General features: G+C 42.1%; 2 protein-coding genes across 3 annotated transcripts in view; one reads left to right on the top strand and one right to left on the bottom strand.

The window, feature by feature from the left end:
- DHCR7 (7-dehydrocholesterol reductase) overlaps positions 1-22,494 on the top strand; it is a 59,918-nt gene that overhangs the window by 27,830 nt on the left and 9,594 nt on the right. For both annotated transcript variants that reach the window (XM_073578333.1, XM_073578331.1), the window contains 3 exons: positions 296-386; positions 886-1,099; positions 17,254-17,458. In XM_073578333.1, coding sequence (XP_073434434.1) covers positions 296-386; positions 886-1,099; positions 17,254-17,458 — 510 coding nt within the window. The remainder of the gene's footprint in view (positions 1-295; positions 387-885; positions 1,100-17,253; positions 17,459-22,494) is intronic.
- PTH (parathyroid hormone) overlaps positions 1-22,494 on the bottom strand; it is a 198,370-nt gene that overhangs the window by 168,487 nt on the left and 7,389 nt on the right. The window lies entirely within an intron of this gene.

Raw genomic sequence — 22,494 nt, 5'->3', positions numbered from 1 at the left:
TTACGTCTGATGCAAATGGGGCAAAAAATTGCAAAACTTTGAGCAATACAACTTATGATAAACTTTGCCACTTCAGTTTTTGAGCATACAAAGGATAATAAATTCTCCCTACGTATGGAGAAATCTTTACTGCACCACCAATTGTTGGAATCAAGGTTAAGGTCATTATAGATTTCCATTATAGATGGTTTCTTTTATGAATTGAAGCTGGCAACAGAAGTGTCAGATCCAAACATTGATGAGTAGATTACTTTGTGGGACAACAGATTTCAGTAAAACCGTGTTGCTGTTTTAGGTGTTTCTGTACATGTTACTTCCGGATATCTGCCATAAATTCCTCCCAGGATATGTAGGAGGTGTCCAAGAAGGAGCACGAACACCGGCTGGTGAGTATTGATATAAGTTTTGTTTACTTTATTCTTATATCATTGTATCATTGTAAAACTTTTCCAAATCATGGATAAAAGTCCAATAATGTGTTACTAAAACATCCTGCAATTAAGGCTAGAGTCATGGCGTTAAATTGCATGAGGCCCAAAACGCACCCCCCAAAAAAATATGTATGTTATTTGCTGCTAAATTGGGGTTGCCCAGCATGGTTTGGGCATAAAGTTTAGGATTGCAAACACCAATTAGACACGTTGCAACGGGAGTTGCACCTGAATTGCATTTAACCTTATGCAAAATAACTTGTTTATGATTTCCGATCCGTGGTCAAACAATTCAGCAGGTTCCAATTTTTTCCAAATGTTGTACTATTGCAACCACATTTAGAATCATTACTTGCAGTGTTGCAATGCAACTTTGCAATTTTGGTGCTCAGTGCCATTGCCCAATATCAGTATATCACTTATGCAAATTACCCAATACCCTTTCTTTTCTCAGGTATGGTTAATAAATACCAGATCAATGGACTCCAGGCCTGGATTGTAACACACATTCTCTGGTTCGCTAACACCTATTATTTCCACTGGTTCTCTCCCACCATCATCATTGACAACTGGATTCCCTTATTATGGTGTACCAATGTACTAGGATATTCCGTCTCCACATTTGCGATGATCAAAGCCTATTTGTTCCCAACCAACGTCAAGGATCGGTAAGAAAACATTCAGTAGATCTATGAAAGTGACATTCAGCTCCCCCAATCGTAGGGTTTATGGGGGTGTACAGATGGTGCCCTGTGGATGTCATGAGGGTGTCACGTCCCTTGGGATGACCTGGAGTTAGATGGCCGCACTGAGTAATGAATCCTCAGGTCTTCTTTAGAGATGTGGTGACTTGTGTCCCATATTAAATGGATTTACTTTCTTCTAGTGCTGAAGAGGTTAACAACCCTTTCTATGCTGGTCAGAAACATGCAGCTCCATTTCAGCTGCTTCTAACCTGGGCATTACCTCTTCCTACATAAACTGGTCAGAGCTTCTTGTCCCTGCCGATGAAATATTAATCTTCCTGTGCTGTGTACTAAAGCTAAGTGGTTGGCGTAGAGTTGTTGTAGCAGTGATCTGTGGTTTGCTGTAGTATAGTATGTGTGTGTTTATCTCCTGGTCCCTGTTCCATTTAGTTACCAATGACCTTCTGACAGCAAAATGTAATGGTGATCACTCTCTGCTCATTCTTCTCGACCTCTCTGCAGCTTTTGACACTGTTGACCACCGTCTCCTACTCTCTAGGCCAGTGTTTCTCAACTCCAGTCCTCAAGACCCACCAACAGGTCATGTTTTCAGGATTTCCTTAGTATTGCACAGGTGATGCTGTTAATGCTTGAGCAGATGAGCAGGTAATTATCACCTGTGCAATACTAAGGAAATCCTGAAAACTTGACCTGTTGGTGGGTCTTGAGGACTGGAGTTGAGAAACACTGCTCTAGGCTCCAGTCACTAGGCATTAAGGACACTGCACTCTCCTGGTTCTCTTCCTATCTCTTTGACCGCTCCTTCAGTGTTTTGTTCGCTGGCTGCATTCATCTCCTCTTCCTCTCACTGTTGGGGTACCTCAGGGCTCAGTCCTTGGTCCCCTTCTCTTCTTTCTCGACACGGCCCCAATTGGACAGACCATCAGCAGATTTGGCTTTCAGTACCATCTTTATGCTGATGCCACACAACTATACACGTCATCCCCTGACCTTACCGCTGCTGTTATGAATGGGTCACTGAGGAGGGAAAAAAAACCAAACAGGCTAAGGCTAGTTTCACACTAGCGTTTATTCCACGCAGCGTACGGCGCCGCTAAGCCCCGCCCCCTGCCGGCTCCCTGCCCGCCCCATCCGGTCATCGCTGCCTACTATCGCACATGGACGCTTGCGATCTGCGCACCCTATCTTTAGCATAGGGTGCGGAGATCGTGTGCTGGCCGTGCGCTAGTAGGATTTTGGCGTGCGCTGCGCACTTTTGAAGGTGCGCCGAAATGCAACATGCTGCATTCGGCGCACACGGGCGCACCTTCAAAAGTGCGCAGCACACTCCAAAATCCTACTAGCGCACGGCCAGCGCACCCTACGCTAAAGATAGGGTGCGCAGATCGCAAGCGTCCATGTGCGATAGTAGGCGGCGATGACCGGATGGGGCGGGCAGGGAGCCGGAAGGGGGAGGGGCTTAGCGGCGCCGTGCGCTACGTGGAATAAACGCTAGTGTGAAACTAGCCTCATTTGTGTACATATATTCCCTTAAAAACTTTTATTGATAATTTGAATAAAAAACACCAATTCCCGTGTAATCCACAAAGACAAAACAGCCCTATTCAAAAGCTACAATAACCTAACTGGACACCTTCCTAGCCGTGGAGGTTGGCACCCTAGAAGAAATCGATTGTTTGGCGCCCCCACTCGGACGTCGTCTGTCCCTAACTCCCCTAACTCACCCTGGATGCAAAGGTGAGAAAACAATCAATGAAAGGAATGAGATGAAGGAAGGGAAAAAAAAGGTCATATGTAGAATGAATACTAATGGGCAAGAAACATATTATAAAATATTAGGAGTGACCCTAAAAAAGGTACTAATCTCAAAAAGAGACCAACAATAAAACACGTACAGCAATATTATTGCACCCTAATTGCAGGTGCTGATGAAGCAAAATATGGATATAAAATCCAAGAATACATCACCATACGGTTCCTAAATAGAAAAAAGTCAAAACACATGGCCCACATATATAATGCTCATATGAGATAATATATAGATATAATTATCCCAAAAAAATGAAATAAGCATGCATGGCCATGCAGTTACTTATCAGATGGAGTAGAAAATCGCCTCGACGCGTTTCTCCGTTGTTGCGGTTCCTCAGGAGGCCTATAACTTTAGTACCATCGATGCTGGATATGTTTTATGATGCCCCAGATACCATGATGAAAAAGGCATAGGGGCGGTCTCAAAAGAAGGAGGTTATATAGCCCTCATAGTAAACAATCTTATCAACACACCCAATCAGCATGTCTCACACTAAGCAGTCACAGGAAGTAGAACCGCTCACTTGCCTCACCAATCAGACATCGCTTAAGAAGTTAACAAGATCCCTCTGCGTTCCATCCATAGTCAGCGTGCGTGTCAGCCCAACTGCGCATGTGTGGAGATGTCATATTCCTCCTAAACAGAGCGCCAGTTTCCTACTGCGCAAAAACGCTGGGGCTGCATAGATCCATAGTCGGCGTACATGTAGGCCCAACTGCGCATGTGCAGAAATATCATATTACTCCTAAATAAAGCGCCAACTTCAAACCGCGCAAGCGCAGGGGCCGCAAAGTCAGAGATTCATCGGATCAACAGCGCATGTCCAAGAATTACCCAGGAATAATATATTATATAATTAAAGAAAAAAGAAATACAAAACAGCACTAGGGCAGAACCCTTTGAAGATGTATCATTATACCCATAATGTTTATACAAAAAGATAGAAAAAATCCATTCTTAAGCCCAGGGATTCTTTCTTTTTTCTTTTTTCATAAAATCTGGATAAATATAATGAGCCTCAAAAATAAAGAGGTAGAAGTAAGCTTAGATCAGAATAAAAAGATGTAAGAACCAAAATTTAGAACATAATGATAATATTCCTCATAATAGAGCTAGTGTGCCAATAATAACACACTACTTATAATAGACTAGCTAAATCTCTTCAAAACTACCCAAACCATTGAAAAAGCAAAAGAAAGCCAAATAAATAGAAATAGTCATAAGAAGCAAGTATAGGATAGACATTCATTAAGGCCTTTTGGAGAGAGGGATTGGAGCCTATATATCCACTCAACTTCTTTTCTCTGTATAATTTTATCCAAATCCCCCCCTCGGGGTTTTGGTCTAACTAGCTCTATCATGCTAAATGTGATTTCCTTAAGAGATCCACCATGAACCTCATTCATGTGTCGGGCGATGGGTGTATCTCTCTTATTCTTAATATCATTTAAATGTTCACCCACCCTAACTCTGAGCTCTCTGATTGTCTTCCCAACATAATCAAGCGGGCATGTGCATGTTGCTTTGTAAACCATCCCAGAGGATCTACAATTCCCAAAATCTCTAATATAATAGACCTTAGCGTCCACTGAACTACAGAATGTTTTTGACTGGAACATAACTTCACATCTAGAACAATTTCCACACCTAAAAAAACCTCGCGGTCTGCGATCCAACCAAGTACCCTCCTTCTTTGGCCTCTGATAGAAACTATGGACCAAATGATCCCCAAGAGATCTACCTCTTCTGTAGGTAATACTAGGCAAAGGAGCAATAAAGTCTTTTAAATCAGGATCAGCTAAGAGAATACCCCAATGCTTTTTAAAGATTTGATATACTCTCTCAGCTTGACTGTCATAGGTGCCTATGATCCTAGTTATATCCTTATCGTCCCTTTTGTTCCTAGTTCCCAAAAGAGACGATCTGTCAACAGATAGAGCTTCCTTATAGGATCTCCTCAGAATATATTCTGGATAGCCTCTCGCTTTAAACCTACGATACAGATCGTCAGCTTGGTTCTTAAAAGTACCCAAATCTGAACAGTTTCTCCTCAAACGGAGAAACTGCCCTTTTGGTATACCTCTTTTTAGGGGAATAGGGTGATGGCTGGTCCACCTAAGTAGATTTTTTGTGGATGTCAGTTTGCGATAAGTGCAAGTCTCAATGTTCCCATTCTGCTTCTTCGTGACAGTTAAGTCAAGAAAGTTAATACTCCTATACTGGCACTCAGACGTAAAATGCAACCCAATTTCATTCTTATTAATACTTTCCATGAAGTGGTGGAACTCACTCTCAGTGCCAGACCAAAATACCAAAATATCGTCAATATATCTGGCCCATAGGGCAATATATGAGCTCCACCACATGTCCTCATCCCCAAAAATGAGCGTTTCCTCCCACCAGCCCAGGAATACGTTAGCATACGTAGGGGCACAAGGGCTCCCCATCGCTGTACCCCTGAGCTGGTGGAAGAACTTCCCATCAAAAAGAAAGTAATTATGAGTCAACGTAAATAATAGAAGCTCCTCAACAAAGATATTGTGGTCCCCACATTCCACTGCTCTCGACTGAAGAAAGTGACCAATGGCTCTCATACCACATTTATGCGGAATGCTGCTATAAAGCGCTTCCACATCAATCGATGCCAAGATTGTCTTCTCCTCGATTGATATACCTTCCAGCAAATTAAGCAAATGCGATGTATCTCGTACGAAAGAGGGAAGCGATGTCGCAAATGGTCTTAAGACCTTATCCAGGTATATACCAACGTTCTGCGTTAAAGATTCTATGCCTGCCACAATAGGTCTACCTTTTAAGGGATTTAAACCTTTATGAATCTTGGGCAGTGCATAGAACGTAGGTATAACTGGCTTGTTAGGCAGCAAAAACTGAAACTCATTTAAAGAGATGAGACCCATCATCTTAGCTTCAGTCAAAATCTCAGTCAAAACAGCTAGATATATTTTCGTGGGATCACCACTTAGTACCTCATAGGTACCATGCTCATATAACAGTGAATGACACATATCTAGGTAATTTTTATGGTCCATTATAACCAAATTTCCACCCTTATCAGAGGATTTTATTATAATTTCCTTACTCCTTTCAAGTGCATAAAGGGAATCCCTTTCACCCTGAGAAAGATTACCCACACCTTTATTGTAATCATTCTTAATTTTGCACAAATCCATTTCCACCATTTTCATAAAGATATCAACACTGGTAGTATTTATCATTGGTGGCATACGGGTACTCCTATTTCTGAAGTCAGTAAAGGGACCTTTACCACGTACTTGATTATTCTCCCCCAAAAGGGACGTTAATACTTGAAAGGTATCAAAATCCTCCTCTAAAATACCCAGTCTTTTACATTCATCTCTGTTATGCTGTTGAAAAAAGAGCTTCCATTTTAAATTACGTCCAAATAGATTTAAATCCTTCACCCACCTAAAACAATCAAAACAAGAGGTGGGCACAAAATTCAAACCCTTCTGTAACAAAAGATAATCATTTCCAGAAAGTTCACAAGATGACAGATTAATGATCTGACCCTGATTTATACTTGTCTTCTCCTCAGATCGTAGCCCATAATTGGGCCCCTGTCCAAAAAAGACTGCGGTAATAATGAAGAAGGCCCAGATGATGTAGAGGGAGAATTTCTCAAATCCCTCCCATTCCCCTTCTGTCTGTGTTGATTTCTTGGCATACGCCATTTCCCCCGATTTTGTCTACCCCTTCCACGATAGTAATCTGAACGTTCAGTATCAGAGGTATCTAAGTCTGATGAGGACACTTCTGTAGCTGATTTAGTTTGGTATTCAAAAGCTTTATTATCCTTGAATTCAGCAAAGTCCCGCACAAACTGTGCGTGTTTTCTATCCTTCAACCTTGTTTGAAATTTTTCTACTGACGTTTGAAGGATATTTTCCCGTCTCGAAAAATCTGGATCAGTTTTTAACTTTTGCACTCTTTCAATAGCACTATTAAGCTTTTTGATAGATTCCTCAAACAATTTCTTTTCTTCCACAAGAATCAATTGCATGAATCTGGTGGAGGCCTCAACAGACTCCCTCGTCCAGGCTGCTAGCAGAAGGGGGTTAGCTGTACGAGGTGAGGGTTGTAGATTAATTCTTAACCCCTTGGGTACTATTTTATTCTTAATATAATTTTCAAGACCCTTCACCTCCCACCAAGACCGTATATTCTCTTTATAGCACTGATATACTTCATTAAAAAGAGTTTTTAAAGAAGGGTTATCAACACTTTCTGGAGTAGTACTGGTAGAAAAAACTAAATTGGCATCCTGTGCCCATAATTCAACATTGATGGGGTTTGAAAGAAAGCTAGCCATATTACGCAAAATTCACAAAATAACAACCTTGTTAAATGAGCAAAGGAATAAATCCATATTCATTTGTGTACATATATTCGCTTAAAAACTTTTATTGATAATTTGAATAAAAAACACCAATTCCCGTGTAATCCACAAAGACAAAACAGCCCTATTCAAAAGCTACAGTAAGCTAACTGGACACCTTCCTAGCCGTGGAGGTTGGCACCCTAGAAGAAATCGATTGTTTGGCGCCCCCACTCGGACGTCGTCTGTCCCTAACTCCCCTAACTCACCCTGGATGCAAAGGTGAGAAAACAATCAATGAAAGGAATGAGATGAAGGAAGGGAAAAAAAAGGTCATATGTAGAATGAATACTAATGAGCAAGAAACATATTATAAAATATTAGGAGTGACCCTAAAAACGGTACTAATCTCAAAAAGAGACCAACAATAAAACACGTACAGCAATATTATTGCACCCTAATTGCAGGTGCTGATGAAGCAAAATATGGATATAAAATCCAAGAATACATCACCATACGGTTCCTAAATAGAAAAAAGTCAAAACACATGGCCCACATATATAATGCTCATATGAGATAATATATAGATATAATTATCCCAAAAAAATGAAATAAGCATGCATGGCCATGCAGTTACTTATCAGAAGGAGTAGAAAATCGCCTCGACGCGTTTCCCCGTTGTTGCGGTTCCTCAGGAGGCCTATAACTTTAGTACCATCGATGCTGGATATGTTTTATGATGCCCCAGATACCATGATGAAAAAGGCATAGGGGCGGTCTCAAAAGAAGGAGGTTATATAGCCCTCATAGTAAACAATCTTATCAACACACCCAATCAGCATGTCTCACACTAAGCAGTCACAGGAAGTAGAACCGCTCACTTGCCACACCAATCAGACATCGCTTAAGAAGTTAACAAGATCCCTCTGCGTTCCATCCATAGTCAGCGTGCGTGTCAGCCCAACTGCGCATGTGTGGAGATGTCATATTCCTCCTAAACAGAGCGCCAGTTTCATACTGCGCAAAAACGCTGGGGCTGCAAAGATCCATAGTCGGCGTACATGTAGGCCCAACTGCGCATGTGCAGAAATGTCATATTACTCCTAAATAAAGCGCCAACTTCAAACCGCGCAAGCGCAGGGGCCGCAAAGTCAGAGATTCATCGGATCAACAGCGCATGTCCAAGAATTACCCAGGAATAATATATTATATAATTAAAGAAAAAAGAAATACAAAACTGCACTAGGGCAGAACCCTTTGAAGATGTATCATTATATCCATAATGTTTATACAAAAAGATAGAAAAAATCCAATCTTAAGCCCAGGGATTCTTTCTTTTTTCTTTTTTCAAAAAATCTGGATAAATATAATGAGCCTCAAAAAATAAAGAGGTAGAAGTAAGCTTAGATCAGAATAAAAAGATGTAAGAACCAAAATTTAGAACATAATGATAATATTCCTCATAATAGAGCTAGTGTGCCAATAATAACACACTACTTATAATAGACTAGCTAAATCTCTTCAAAACTACCCAAACCATTGAAAAAGCAAAAGAAAGCCAAATAAATAGAAATAGTCATAAGAAGCAAGTATAGGATAGACATTCATTAAGGCCTTTTGGAGAGAGGGATTGGAGCCTATATATCCACTCAACTTCTTTTTTCTGTATAATTTTATCCAAATGCCCCCCTCGGGGTTTTGGTCTAACTAGCTCTATCATGCTAAATGTGATTTCCTTAAGAGATCCACCATGAACCTCATTCATGTGTCGGGCGATGGGTGTATCTCTCTTATTCTTAATATCATTTAAATGTTCACCCACCCTAACTCTGAGCTCTCTGATTGTCTTCCCAACATAATCAAGCGGGCATGTGCATGTTGCTTTGTAAACCATCCCAGAGGATCTACAATTCCCAAAATCTCTAATATAATAGACCTTAGCGTCCACTGAACTACAGAATGTTTTTGACTGGAACATAACTTCACATCTAGAACAATTTCCACACCTAAAAAAACCTCGCGGTCTGCGATCCAACCAAGTACCCTCCTTCTTTGGCCTCTGATAGAAACTATGGACCAAATTATCCCCAAGAGATCTACCTCTTCTGTAGGTAATACTAGGCAAAGGAGCAATAAAGTCTTTTAAATCAGGATCAGCTAAGAGAATACCCCAATGCTTTTTAAAGATTTGATATACTCTCTCAGCTTGACTGTCATAGGTGCCTATCATCCTAGATATATCCTTATCGTGGACCAGCCATCACCCTATTCCCCTAAAAAGAGGTATACCAAAAGGGCAGTTTCTCCGTTTGAGGAGAAACTGTTCAGATTTGGGTACTTTTAAGAACCAAGCTGACGATCTGTATCGTAGGTTTAAAGCGAGAGGCTATCCAGAATATATTCTGAGGAGATCCTATAAGGAAGCTCTATCTGTTGACAGATCGTCTCTTTTGGGAACTAGGGACAAAAGGGACGATAAGGATATAACTAGGATGATAGGCACCTATGACAGTCAAGCTGAGAGAGTATATCAAATCTTTAAAAAGCATTGGGGTATTCTCTTAGCTGATCCTGATTTAAAAGACTTTATTGCTCCTTTGCCTAGTATTACCTACAGAAGAGGTAGATCTCTTGGGGATCATTTGGTCCATAGTTTCTATCAGAGGCCAAAGAAGGAGGGTACTTGGTTGGATCGCAGACCGCGAGGTTTTTTTAGGTGTGGAAATTGTTCTAGATGTGAAGTTATGTTCCAGTCAAAAACATTCTGTAGTTCAGTGGACGCTAAGGTCTATTATATTAGAGATTTTGGGAATTGTAGATCCTCTGGGATGGTTTACAAAGCAACATGCACATGCCCGCTTGATTATGTTGGGAAGACAATCAGAGAGCTCAGAGTTAGGGTGGGTGAACATTTAAATGATATTAAGAATAAGAGAGATACACCCATCGCCCAACACATGAATGAGGTTCATGGTGGATCTCTTAAGGAAATCACATTTAGCATAATAGAGCTAGTTAGACCAAAACCCCGAGGGGGGGATTTGGATAAAATTATACAGAGAAAAGAAGTTGAGTGGATATATAGGCTCCAATCCCTCTCTCCAAAAGGCCTTAATGAATGTCTATCCTATACTTGCTTCTTATGACTATTTCTATTTATTTGGCTTTCTTTTGCTTTTTCAATGGTTTGGGTAGTTTTGAAGAGATTTAGCTAGTCTATTATAAGTAGTGTGTTATTATTGGCACACTAGCTCTATTATGAGGAATATTATCATTATGTTCTAAATTTTGGTTCTTACATCTTTTTATTCTGATCTAAGCTTACTTCTACCTCTTTATTTTTGAGGCTCATTATATTTATCCAGATTTTTTGAAAAAAGAAAGAATCCCTGGGCTTAAGAATGGATTTTTTCTATCTTTTTGTATAAACATTATGGGTATAATGATACATCTTCAAAGGGTTCTGCCCTAGTGCTGTTTTGTATTTCTTTTTTCTTTAATTATATAATATATTATTCCTGGGTAATTCTTGGACATTCGCTGTTGATCCGATGAATCTCTGACTTTGCGGCCCCTGCGCTTGCGCGGTTTGAAGTTGGCGCTTTATTTAGGAGTAATATGACATTTCTGCACATGCGCAGTTAGGCCTACATGAACGCCGACTATGGATCTATGCAGCCCCAGCGTTTTTGCGCAGTATGAAACTGGCGCTCTGTTTAGGAGGAATATGACATCTCCACACATGCGCAGTTGGGCTGACACGCACGCTGACTATGGATGGAACGCAGAGGGATCTTGTTAACTTCTTAAGCGATGTCTGATTGGTGAGGCAAGTGAGCGGTTCTACTTCCTGTGACTGCTTAGTGTGAGACATGCTGATTGGGTGTGTTGATAAGATTGTTTACTATGAGGGCTATATAACCTCCTTCTTTTGAGACCGCCCCTATGCCTTTTTCATCATGGTATCTGGGGCATCATAAAACATATCCAGCATCGATGGTACTAAAGTTATAGGCCTCCTGAGGAACCGCAACAACGGGGAAACGCGTCGAGGCGATTTTCTACTCCTTCTGATAAGTAACTGCATGGCCATGCATGCTTATTTCATTTTTTTGGGATAATTATATCTATATATTATCTCATATGAGCATTATATATGTGGGCCATGTGTTTTGACTTTTTTCTATTTAGGAACCGTATGGTGATGTATTCTTGGATTTTATATCCATATTTTGCTTCATCAGCACCTGCAATTAGGGTGCAATAATATTGCTGTACGTGTTTTATTGTTGGTCTCTTTTTGAGATTAGTACCGTTTTTAGGGTCACTCCTAATATTTTATAATATGTTTCTTGCCCATTAGTATTCATTCTACATATGACCTTTTTTTTCCCTTCCTTCATCTCATTCCTTTCATTGATTGTTTTCTCACCTTTGCATCCAGGGTGAGTTAGGGACAGACGACGTCCGAGTGGGGGCGCCAAACAATCGATTTCTTCTAGGGTGCCAACCTCCACGGCTAGGAAGGTGTCCAGTTAGGTTATTGTAGCTTTTGAATAGGGCTGTTTTGTCTTTGTGGATTACACGGGAATTGGTGTTTTTTATTCAAATTATCAATAAAAGTTTTTAAGGGAATATATGTACACAAATGAATATGGATTTATTCCTTTGCTCATTTAACAAGGTTGTGAAACTAGCCTCAGTCTTAGAAAACCAGAGAGGTTGGTAACTTTGCAGATTGCAGATCCCTGATCTTAACCACACAACTAGCAGCAGTCGTGGAGCGTTCCTACGATGGTCCTAGACGCCTCGTCACAACCGGAGAGCTACATAAGCCTAAAGCAGGAAAAGAGGAAAACTAACTGCCCCAGAGCAGACCCCAAAGGAAAGACAGCCCCCCACATGTATAGACGGTGAAACAAGATGAAAACACAAACAAAGGCAGCAAAATAGGCTGAGCAAATGATGGGGCCCGACTAACTAGAAAGGACAGGAAAGGAAAGCCACTGTCTGCAATTTGCCAAAAAACCCTACCAAAATAATGTCCAACACGTCTGATAGCAAAATTAACCCTGAAGTCACTAGACTTCTCCCACTATATCAGCACTCTGAAATATTCTGAAACAGAGCAAAAAGAGGCCAATCTAATAAGGGACAAAAAGGCAAATTAGCAAATACAGATAAATAGGAGTGGAAGTTCAGCATAGCCCCAGCAGGGGTAGGCTGACCACACAAGAAACTGAATTGACCAACAAGCGCAAGTGTGAACATTAGCAAAAAACAAACTTAACTTGAGAAGACTAGAAGAGAGCTGAAGTCCAAGACCTGAGAAGCAGACTGAATCACCAGCACCAGGATAGGGCGTCGGCTGTCTTATATCCAGTCTGATACTCCAGAGATCCAATCGTTATCCTCCTCATCAGGTGGCAGATCACTACCACTTAAACCAACCTCACTACCTCCTGTTATGATGAGTCACCGAAGGAGGAAAAAACAAAATACCAGCTAAGTCCAGAAAAACCAGAGAGGTTGGCAGCTATCGGATTGCAGACCCCTGAACCTATCCACAACAACTAGCAGTAGCCATGGGGGGTTCCTACGGTGCCCTAGACCCCTCGATCACAGCCGGAGAACTATATAGCCTAAAGACAGAAAGGGGAAAAACTAAACTGCCCCAGAGCAGACCCCAAAGCAAAAGGCAGCCCCCAACATATAATGACGGTGAAGCAAGATGAAAACACTAACACAGATAGAAAGATAGGTTGAGCAAATGATGGGGCCCAAGCTAACTACATAGGACAGGATAGGAAAGCTGCTGTCTGCCATCCGCAAAAACCCTATAAAAATGAGCCAACCGACTGATAGGAAAAACAGGCCCTGAAGTCGCTAGGCTTCAAAAGACTATATCAGCACGCAGGTATATTCTGAAGAGAGAGCAAAAGATCAACAGATCAGAGACAAAAATGGAATTCAGCTCACCCCTGGCCGGGGATGGCAGAACTCCGAAAAAACAAGGCAAAACAAAACAAACTGAAGAGTACAAAGCAGAGCAGAAAAACTTAGCTTTGAGATGCAGGAATCAGACTGGTCTCCAAGAATCCAGCAGGAAAATCACCAGCCAGGAAGGGCGTCGGCAGCCTTATATCCTGTCCTCAATTCCAGCCACCCAGTCATCATCTAGCTGCCCAGGTGTCTGATAATCAGCCTCACTACCTTCCTTCACCAGAGGAGGGAGTTCATCAGACCTCAATAGTGAAGGGAAAAATGAACTCACAACAACCTCCTGTCACCACCAGAGGGAGAACGGAAGGAGAACTCTCAACTGGTGGAGCAGAAAATGAGCTCATAACACGCAGTGGTACTACAGAATGCCAATGACTGTCTGTCCGCAGTCTTCAATATCATGTTCGCCCTCTATCTGAAACTCAAACCTCTCCAAAACTGAACAACCTCTGCTCCCGCCACCTACTAACCTCCCTAAATCTAACATTTTCCTCTCCGTGGGTGGCACCATAATAACACCCCGGCAGCAGGTGTGCTGTCTGGGTGTTACGTTTGACACCAATCTCTCCTTCACATCCCATATACAATCTCTTGCCCGCTCTTGCTGCTTACAACTAAAGAACATCTCTAGAATCCGCCTTTTTCTCACCATGGAAACAACAAAAATCCTTACTGTTGCCTTGATCCACTCCCACTTGGACTACTGCAATGCTCTATTAATTGGTCTCCCTGTTACTCGACTTTCCCCTCTCCAGTCCATACTTAATGCAGCAGCCAGGGTCATCCATCTGGCTAATCGGTACTCGGACATGTCCACTCTTCGCCAATCGTTACACTGGCTGCCCATTCATTATAGGATCCAATTCAAAGTACTTGTTCTCACCCTCAAAGCTCTCCACAGTGCGGCACCCCCCTGCATCCCCTCCCTCATTTCTGTCTATTGGCCTAACCGACTGCTGCGCTCTGCAAATGACTTCCGACTAACCTCCGCACCAATCCGTACCTTCCACTCCCAACTCCAAGACTTCTCCTGCATTGCGCCAATCCTCTGGAATGCTCTACTCCAAGAAATTAGGACTATACACGAGGCCTATCACGTTCACTAATCAAAGTCATTTGATGTGAAAGTGTGCATGTATAACCCATTCACTATCCCCATCTATCCCCCACGCCCTCAAGATCGCTGGACCATCATTTTAAATACACACCTGTACATTGTATCTCCCCCACCTCATTGTAGATTGTATGCTCTCACGAGCAGGGTTGTCTAATTTTGCTTTAATTATTGTATTGTTAACGTTGTTACTTATGACTTGTATTTTAAAACTGTTAAACTGTAAAGCGCTGCGGAATATGTTGGTGCTATAGAGATTATTATTATTATAAGTTTATTCCTCCCTGTCCCTATTATCTTCCTCCCTATTGTTGCTTAAGAGCTTTTGTATAATATAAGTTTTCTATTATCCCTGTTTTGTCTTTGTGTCTTGTTTACATTACATTTCTGTGCAGGCTCCATGCGGTGGGGAAGGGGACAGATCAGGGTTTAACAGGACCATAGTAAGGTTGGAGACTAGGGTCTCTCTACCATCAAGGGTACCCCTGGGCCAGGGATAGTAAGGATTCCAGGGATAGTTTGAGACCCCCCTTCCTTACCGAAGGCCATCAGAGTGTGACAATGGAGTATTGTTATACTCCATTATGGTCATCTGACAGATAACAGTGTCTCTGTAAGGAGCCTTTCATTTTCCTTACCCTTACAGCAACTTGAGTTGATGTCTTATATTTCATCCCATAGAAGTGATGACATTACCACTGTGTTTAGCTTGTCAGTTCTTATGGTGCCCTTACACCTTAGATAGCAGTCAGGTGAAAGCTCAATAACCCCTTTCCGACATTGGGCGTACATTTACGCTGATGTCAGACTCCCTCCCTTTGATGCGGGCTTCGGCGGTGAGCCCACATCTTTCCTGGGCCTTGTCAGCTGTTCAAAACAGCTGACATGTGCCTGCAATAGCCGCGGGTTGGACTCGAGATCCACCCGCGGCTATTAACCAGTGAAATGCCGCTGTTAAACTCTGACAGCAGCATTTCACAAGCGCTTCCGGCAATCGCGACAGAAATACGCACACCGGTGACCAGCATCACGTGATCGCGGATCACCGGTGTGTTGGCATGACAACCGGAGACTTCTATGGTTGTCAGTGCCGGCTTGCTGTAAGCGCCACCCAGTGGTCAGCGCCCATAGCAAGTGAGTAAATCTGCTATATAGAGGCGAAAACGCATAAAACGCTGCGAAAAAGCATAAAATAAGCAAGCCATTGTATTCAATGGCATTCCGCACATGCTGTGCTAATGCTGCGTATTTTTCCGTGGCAAAATCGCATTGCGGAAAAATACGCAGCATTAGCACACCATGTGCTCATTCTTTGTGCGGAATCGCGGGAATTCCGCACACATAGGAATGCATTGTTCCGCTTACTTTCCGCATGTGGCTAAGCCCACCATGCGCAAAGTAATCGGAAAATGTGCTGATGGTACCCATGGTCTGGAGGAGAGGAGACTCTCCTCCAGGCTTTGGGTACCATATCCCTGTAAAAAAAAGAATTAAAATAAAAAATGGTGTTATTCTCACCTTACGGCGTCCCTCGCCGCGTTCCCAGGCCTCAGCGATACTCCCGTTCCCAGCGATGCCTTACGACAATGTCCTTTGATGAAGAACCGGTCTCGCGAGACCGCTACGGTATCGCGAGACTGCTACGTCATCAAAGGTCATTGTCGCAAGGCATCGCTGGGAACGGGACTTGCCGGGAGCATTGCGAGGATCGGGAACGCTGCGTGGGACGCAGGAAGGTGAGAATATCACCATTTTTTTTTTGTTATTTTTAACTTTATATCTTTTTACTACTGATGCTGCCTATGCAGCCTCAATAGTAAAAGGTTGGTCACACTCGTCAAACACTATGTTTGACGAGTGTGACCAACCTGTCAATCAGTTTTCCAAGCGATGCTACAGATCGCTTGGAAAACGCTAGCATTCTGCAAGCCAATTACGCTTGCAAAACGTTAGCTAAAACGCGGGAATTACGCATGCAGAATTCTAGTGTATTTCCCACGGCAGGGAGTTACAGAAATCCCGCGGAAATTTCCACGGGAATTCCGCAACGTGTGCACATAGCCTAAAAATGTCAGCTCGGCATGCAAAAAATAAGCCCTCACACAACCCAAGATTATGAAAAATGGAGACGCTACAGGTATCGGAAAATGGAGCAATTTTTTTTTAGCAAAGTTTGGAATTATTTTTCACCACTTAGATAAAAAATAACCTAGACATGTTTGGTGTCTGTGAACTTGTAATGACCTGGAGAATCATAATGGCAGGTCAGTTTTAGCATTTAGTGAACCTAGCAAAAAACACTTTTTTTGCAATTTCACTGCACTTGGAATTTTTTTCCCGTTTTCTAGCACACGACATGGTAAAACCAATGGTGTCGCTCAAAAGTACAACTCATCCCGCAAAAACATAAGACCTCACATGGCCATTTTGACAAATAAAATAAAAAACTTATGGCTCTGGGAAGGGGAGCAAAAAATGAAAATGCAAAACCAAAAATTTAGGGGTTAAATTCAAACATTGCAAATTTGACACAATCAGAATTACCGTATATAGATATACTGTATATACTCATGCTAGCTCTTGGCATTTTGTTTCATGACAGTCACGCTCCGCAATATGCAGAATTGTGTGACTTTCATGTGACTTTAGTATGACTGAGGAGCCACAAAGTCAAGAAAGACTAGGAATGAAGAAAAGCATCATGCAAATAGCACAGCTGCAACTCTACATCTTGTATAGGAAGATGACAAAAAAGTAAAACAATTTTATTTTAAAGAGATCTACGATCTGTTTTAATTATATATTTTTTTTCCTTTTTTTTTTTCCAGTAAATTCACTGGTAACTTTATCTATGACTACATGATGGGGATTGAATTTAACCCTCGCATTGGGAAATGGTTTGACTTTAAGCTTTTCTTCAATGGACGCCCTGGAATTGTCGCCTGGACTTTAATTAACCTGTCTTATGCCGCAAAACAGCAAGAGCTGTATGGGCAAGTTACAAACTCCATGATTCTTGTTAATATCCTGCAGGTATGGTCAATGATCGACTGATTTCTACTCTCTCTTTTTTTTTTTTTAATTCGTTTATTGAACAAAGAAAAATGCATAACATTACATATTGGCTTATGATAATAAGAATACACACCTATCCCTCCAAGTGTACAGAAAGAACAGCTGGCTATACGTTGTGAAGCATGCATAGCAGTCAAATCTCACAAGCTTTTATCATATTACTCAGATAATAAAGTCTAATTATAAATTCCTAAACTACAACTACATCAACTGGTATTTACTACTGCGCAGCCTGGTATCTTATATCATATTTATCTCACATGCGATGTCTCAACCTTGCAAAGTAAGGTGAGAGGAATTCCACCTCTCCCAAATCTTTTCAAAGTTACCCGGGCATCCCCTATTTTGATATAACGTGCGCTCGTATGGAACAATCGAGTTTACCAGGTCAATCCACATTCTAAGGGACATGAACCTCCCATCCACTGTAGTGCCAACACCTTCCGTGCCATAAACAGTGTCTCGCGCAGAAAGATCCCGACTTAGTGACCCCAAATCTCATCCCATACCCCAAACAAGCAGACCAGTGGCTCAAGAGGAACAGGAGCTTGTACCAGGGATGACAAGAGTAACGTCACCTTCTTCCAGTAGTGTAGGATAGTGGGACATTGCCAGATCATGAGAACAAAATCCGCATCTGGTGAGTGACATCGCAGACATTCTGATGATTGAAATCGACCCATCCTAAAAAGTCGTGTCGGAGTCAAGTATGGTTGATTTACTATATATAACTGTATCATTCCATTATTAATAGATGGTGATACTCGGAGCGGAGACTCCAGGATCTTTTCCCACTCATCTCCCTGAGTATTAGGGATGAGTCTTTCCCACTTCCCCTTAATAGAGCTTATAGCAGATTCCGTTCCCACTGACAGCATGTACGTGTACAAAGAGGAGATAAGACCCTGGGGACCTTGCGAATTAAGGATTCCTATCAAAGGTAGAGATGAAATAGTACGGCCCACACCCCTACATTTCATGAATGACTGAAGAGCCGATCTCAGCTGTAAATAGCGGAAAAATTGGGATCTCGGGAATATCATGCGTAACCTGTAATTGCTCAAAAGACATTAAGGTCCCCTGGTCATACAAGTCTCCCATCGAGGAGACATTATGTTGAATCCAAAAATCAGTGGATGGATGATTCAGTAATTCCGGGAAATAATCATTATTCCACAGGGGCATTTCAGCATTTTATAATCTTTAAATCCAATCACTTTCTTAATTTGCCTCCATGCTAATCGCACCAGTCGGAGCAAGGGTAATAGACGAGGGCCATTAGTCCTCTCTAACACAAGGAAACCCAGTGGGCAATCAGTTCGTGCAGCATGAAGCAGGTGATTTTCAGAATTCGGGAGGTAATTACCCAGCATCCATTTACTTAAAGTTTTAGCCTGCCCAGCCAAATAATACAGGAAAAAGTCTGGTAACGCCGCCCCACCTCCCTTTTTAGGTCTCTGTAGGGTGGACAATTTAAGTTTGGGCCAAGTTTTCCCCCATATAAAGGATGTGATCTGGGAATTAAGATTCACAAAGAATGATTTGGGTACCATTACAGCACTGTGCTGAAGGGAGTAGCTAAGCTTGGCAATCAGGTTAATGCGTCTGGCCACAGACAGCGAAAGTTTTCTCCAAGTTGCAAATTTAACTAGTTCCAGCAGTGGGTGGATATTAAGTTGTGAGTCAGTCGCACTATTATGAGATATGTATATACCCAAATATTTAAAGCTAGATACAATAGACAGCGAGGAGAGAGCCTCTAGTTGGGACATCGGGGTATGGGAAAGGGGTACCAGGGCAGACTTCTCCCAATTTATATATAAACCTGAATCTATCTATAGTGGCAATTACTCACGGCAGAGTTTCCTCCACTTCATCCATAAATATCACCATATTGTCAGCATATACAGTGGGGCAAAAAAGTATTTAGTCAGTCAGCAATAGTGCAAGTTCCACCACTTAAAAAGATGAGAGGCGTCTGTAATTTACATCATAGGTAGACCTCAACTATGGGAGACAAACTGAGAAAAAAAAATCCAGAAAATCACATTGTCTGTTTTTTTTTCATTTTATTTGCATATTATGGTGGAAAATAAGTATTTGGTCAGAAACAAGCAATCAAGATTTCTGGCTCTCACAGACCTGTAACTTCTTCTTTAAGAGTCTCCTCTTTCCTCCACTCATTACCTGTAATAATGGCACCTGTTTAAACTTGTTATCAGTATAAAAAGACACCTGTGCACACCCTCAAACAGTCTGACTCCAAACTCCACTATGGTGAAGACCAAAGAGCTGTCAAAGGACACCAGAAACAAAATTGTAGCCCTGCACCAGGCTGGGAAGACTGAATCTGCAATAGCCAACCAGCTTGGAGTGAAGAAATCAACTGTGGGAGCAATAATTAGAAAATGGAAGACATACAAGACCACTGATAATCTCCCTCGATCTGGTGCTCCACGCAAAATCCCACCCCGTGGGGTCAGAATGATCACAAGAACGGTGAGCAAAAATCCCAGAACCACGCGGGGGGACCTAGTGAATGAACTGCAGAGAGCTGGGACCAATGTAACAAGGCCTACCATAAGTAACACACTACGCCACCACGGACTCAGATCCTGCAGTGCCAGACGTGTCCCACTGCTTAAGCCTGTACATGTCCGGGCCCGTCTGAAGTTTGCTTGAGAGCATTTGGATGATCCAGAGGAGTTTTGGGAGAATGTCCTATGGTCTGATGAAACCAAACTGGAACTGTTTGGTAGAAACACAACTTGTCGTGTTTGGAGGAAAAAGAATACTGAGTTGCATCCATCAAACACCATACCTACTGTAAAGCATGGTGGTGGAAACATCATGCTTTGGGGCTGTTTCTCTGCAAAGGGGCCAGGACGACTGATCCGGGTACATGAAAGAATGAATGGGGCCATGTATCGTGAGATTTTGAGTGCAAACCTCCTTCCATCAGCAAGGGCATTGAAGTTGAAACGTGGCTGGGTCTTTCAACATGACAATGATCCAAAGCACACCGCCAGGGCAACGAAGGAGTGGCTTCGTAAGAAGCATTTCAAGGTCCTGGAGTGGCCTAGCCAGTCTCCAGATCTCAACCCTATAGAAAACCTTTGGAGGGAGTTGAAAGTCCGTGTTGCCAAGCGAAAAGCCAAAAACATCACTGCTCTAGAGGAGATCTGCATGGAGGAATGGGCCAACATACCAACAACAGTGTGTGGCAACCTTGTGAAGACTTACAAAAAACGTTTGACCTCTGTCATTGCCAACAAAGGATATATCACAAAGTATTGAGATGAAATTTTGTTTCTGACCAAATACTTATTTTCCACCATAATATGCAAATAAAATGAAAAAAAAACAGAAAATGTGATTTTCTGGATTTTTTTTTCTCAGTTTGTCTCCCATAGTTGAGGTCTACCTATGATGTAAATTACAGACGCCTCTCATCTTTTTAAGTGGTGGAACTTGCACTATTGCTGACTGACTAAATACTTTTTTGCCCCACTGTAGACCAATGGTATCTACCCGACCCGCTTTATCTATACCCCTAATGCCAGGAGAAGACCTAATACGTATTGCCAGTGCCTCAGTCGCAAGGGCTAAGAGGGCCGGGGAATACTCTGTCTCCTTTGCTAAAGTAGAAAACAGTTATTAAGTATTTCAGGCAGTATTAGTGCCCTACTAGACACTTTCGAGTTAGCAAAATGCACCAGTTTGTTATTGTCCATAAGTCTGGCTCAAAATACTGGGAAAAAGTAAGCCAACCAAGAGAAGCCAAAAGAAAGAGAAAAGTGATGGGGATGTTTCTAGATATATACCTTTGACATTATTACTATGCATTGCCTATATAGCGCCATTCATTCCACACCACTTTACATACATTATCAGCACTTTCCCGATTGGGGCTCACAATCTAGATTCCCTATCTGTACGTCTTTGGAGTGTGAGTGGAAACCCACGAAAACACAGGGAAAACATATAATGTCTTTGTTGTTCTTGGTGGGATTTGCACCCAGGACCCCAGCGTTGTAAAGCAACAGTGCGAACCACTGAGCCACCATGCTGCCCACTGTACCGTGCTAACCACTGAGCCACCATTTTGCCCTATATGCCACGGTTTAATTATTAATCAATAAGACAAAATCACAAGAGAACGGGAACCCAGACTACAAAAAGGTTATTTCTGTGTAAATTTGGTAAATCAAGGTATTATATCTCACAATACCACCTGTAATTTGTACTACTGAAAAACAGACCTTAATGGAAAAGATGGACAATCGGAAAATCCAACACGAAACACAGAAAAAAAGCCGACCAACAATCCAAAAATTCAGAATATTATAAGGCTGTGTGCCGAAACGTGCGTTGGGGAGGGTGGCCATCCAGGAGACCAGGAGCACATTGTATTATTTTGAAAGTTACCTGATACTGTCAACATTATACAGTGTTTACCTGTTTTCATACATGCTCACTCCTGGTCGCTTAGTATATGATGTAGTGTCTTTTTGCACTGTTGCACTTTACTATTTTATTAAGTATGTTTTCGCCTATCTATTGTCATGTCGGACGCTATTCACACCACAGCGTCCGGCAGGCAGAGGTAGTTCCACCTCCGTCCACTATAGCCTCAGTGGCGCCGGCTTGAGTTTCTCAGGCTATCGGGGGTTAATCTAGCTGAAGATCAGGTTGGATGTTTGGTCACGCCCACGGTCTTTAAATAGTCGTGCTGGCCTATGGGCGTCGCCGATTATAGCTTGTGTGTCATACCAAGTGGTTCCGGTCTGGAGTGGAGGTGTTGGAGAGAGAGAGAGATTCATATCTGGTGTCGTATGATCCATTGTTACCTTCTCGCCTTCCCATATTTGTGTTTTGTTGTGCCCTGTTCACATTACTGTATAGTCCTGTGTGTATGCGGCGCGGTGCAGTTTAAGTTCTCCCTGTCTGTCTTTATTGTTTGGGGCTTTGGTGGTTTGTCTCCTCACTGGGTG

This window comes from Dendrobates tinctorius, unplaced genomic scaffold (genome assembly GCF_039654945.1).
Source record: "Dendrobates tinctorius isolate UK_male_01 unplaced genomic scaffold, ASM3965494v1 ptg000059l, whole genome shotgun sequence".
NCBI classification, from domain to species: domain Eukaryota; kingdom Metazoa; phylum Chordata; class Amphibia; order Anura; family Dendrobatidae; genus Dendrobates; species Dendrobates tinctorius.
The sequence above is the reverse complement of the archived record's forward strand: the minus strand, read 5'-3'. Positions and strand labels throughout refer to the sequence as shown.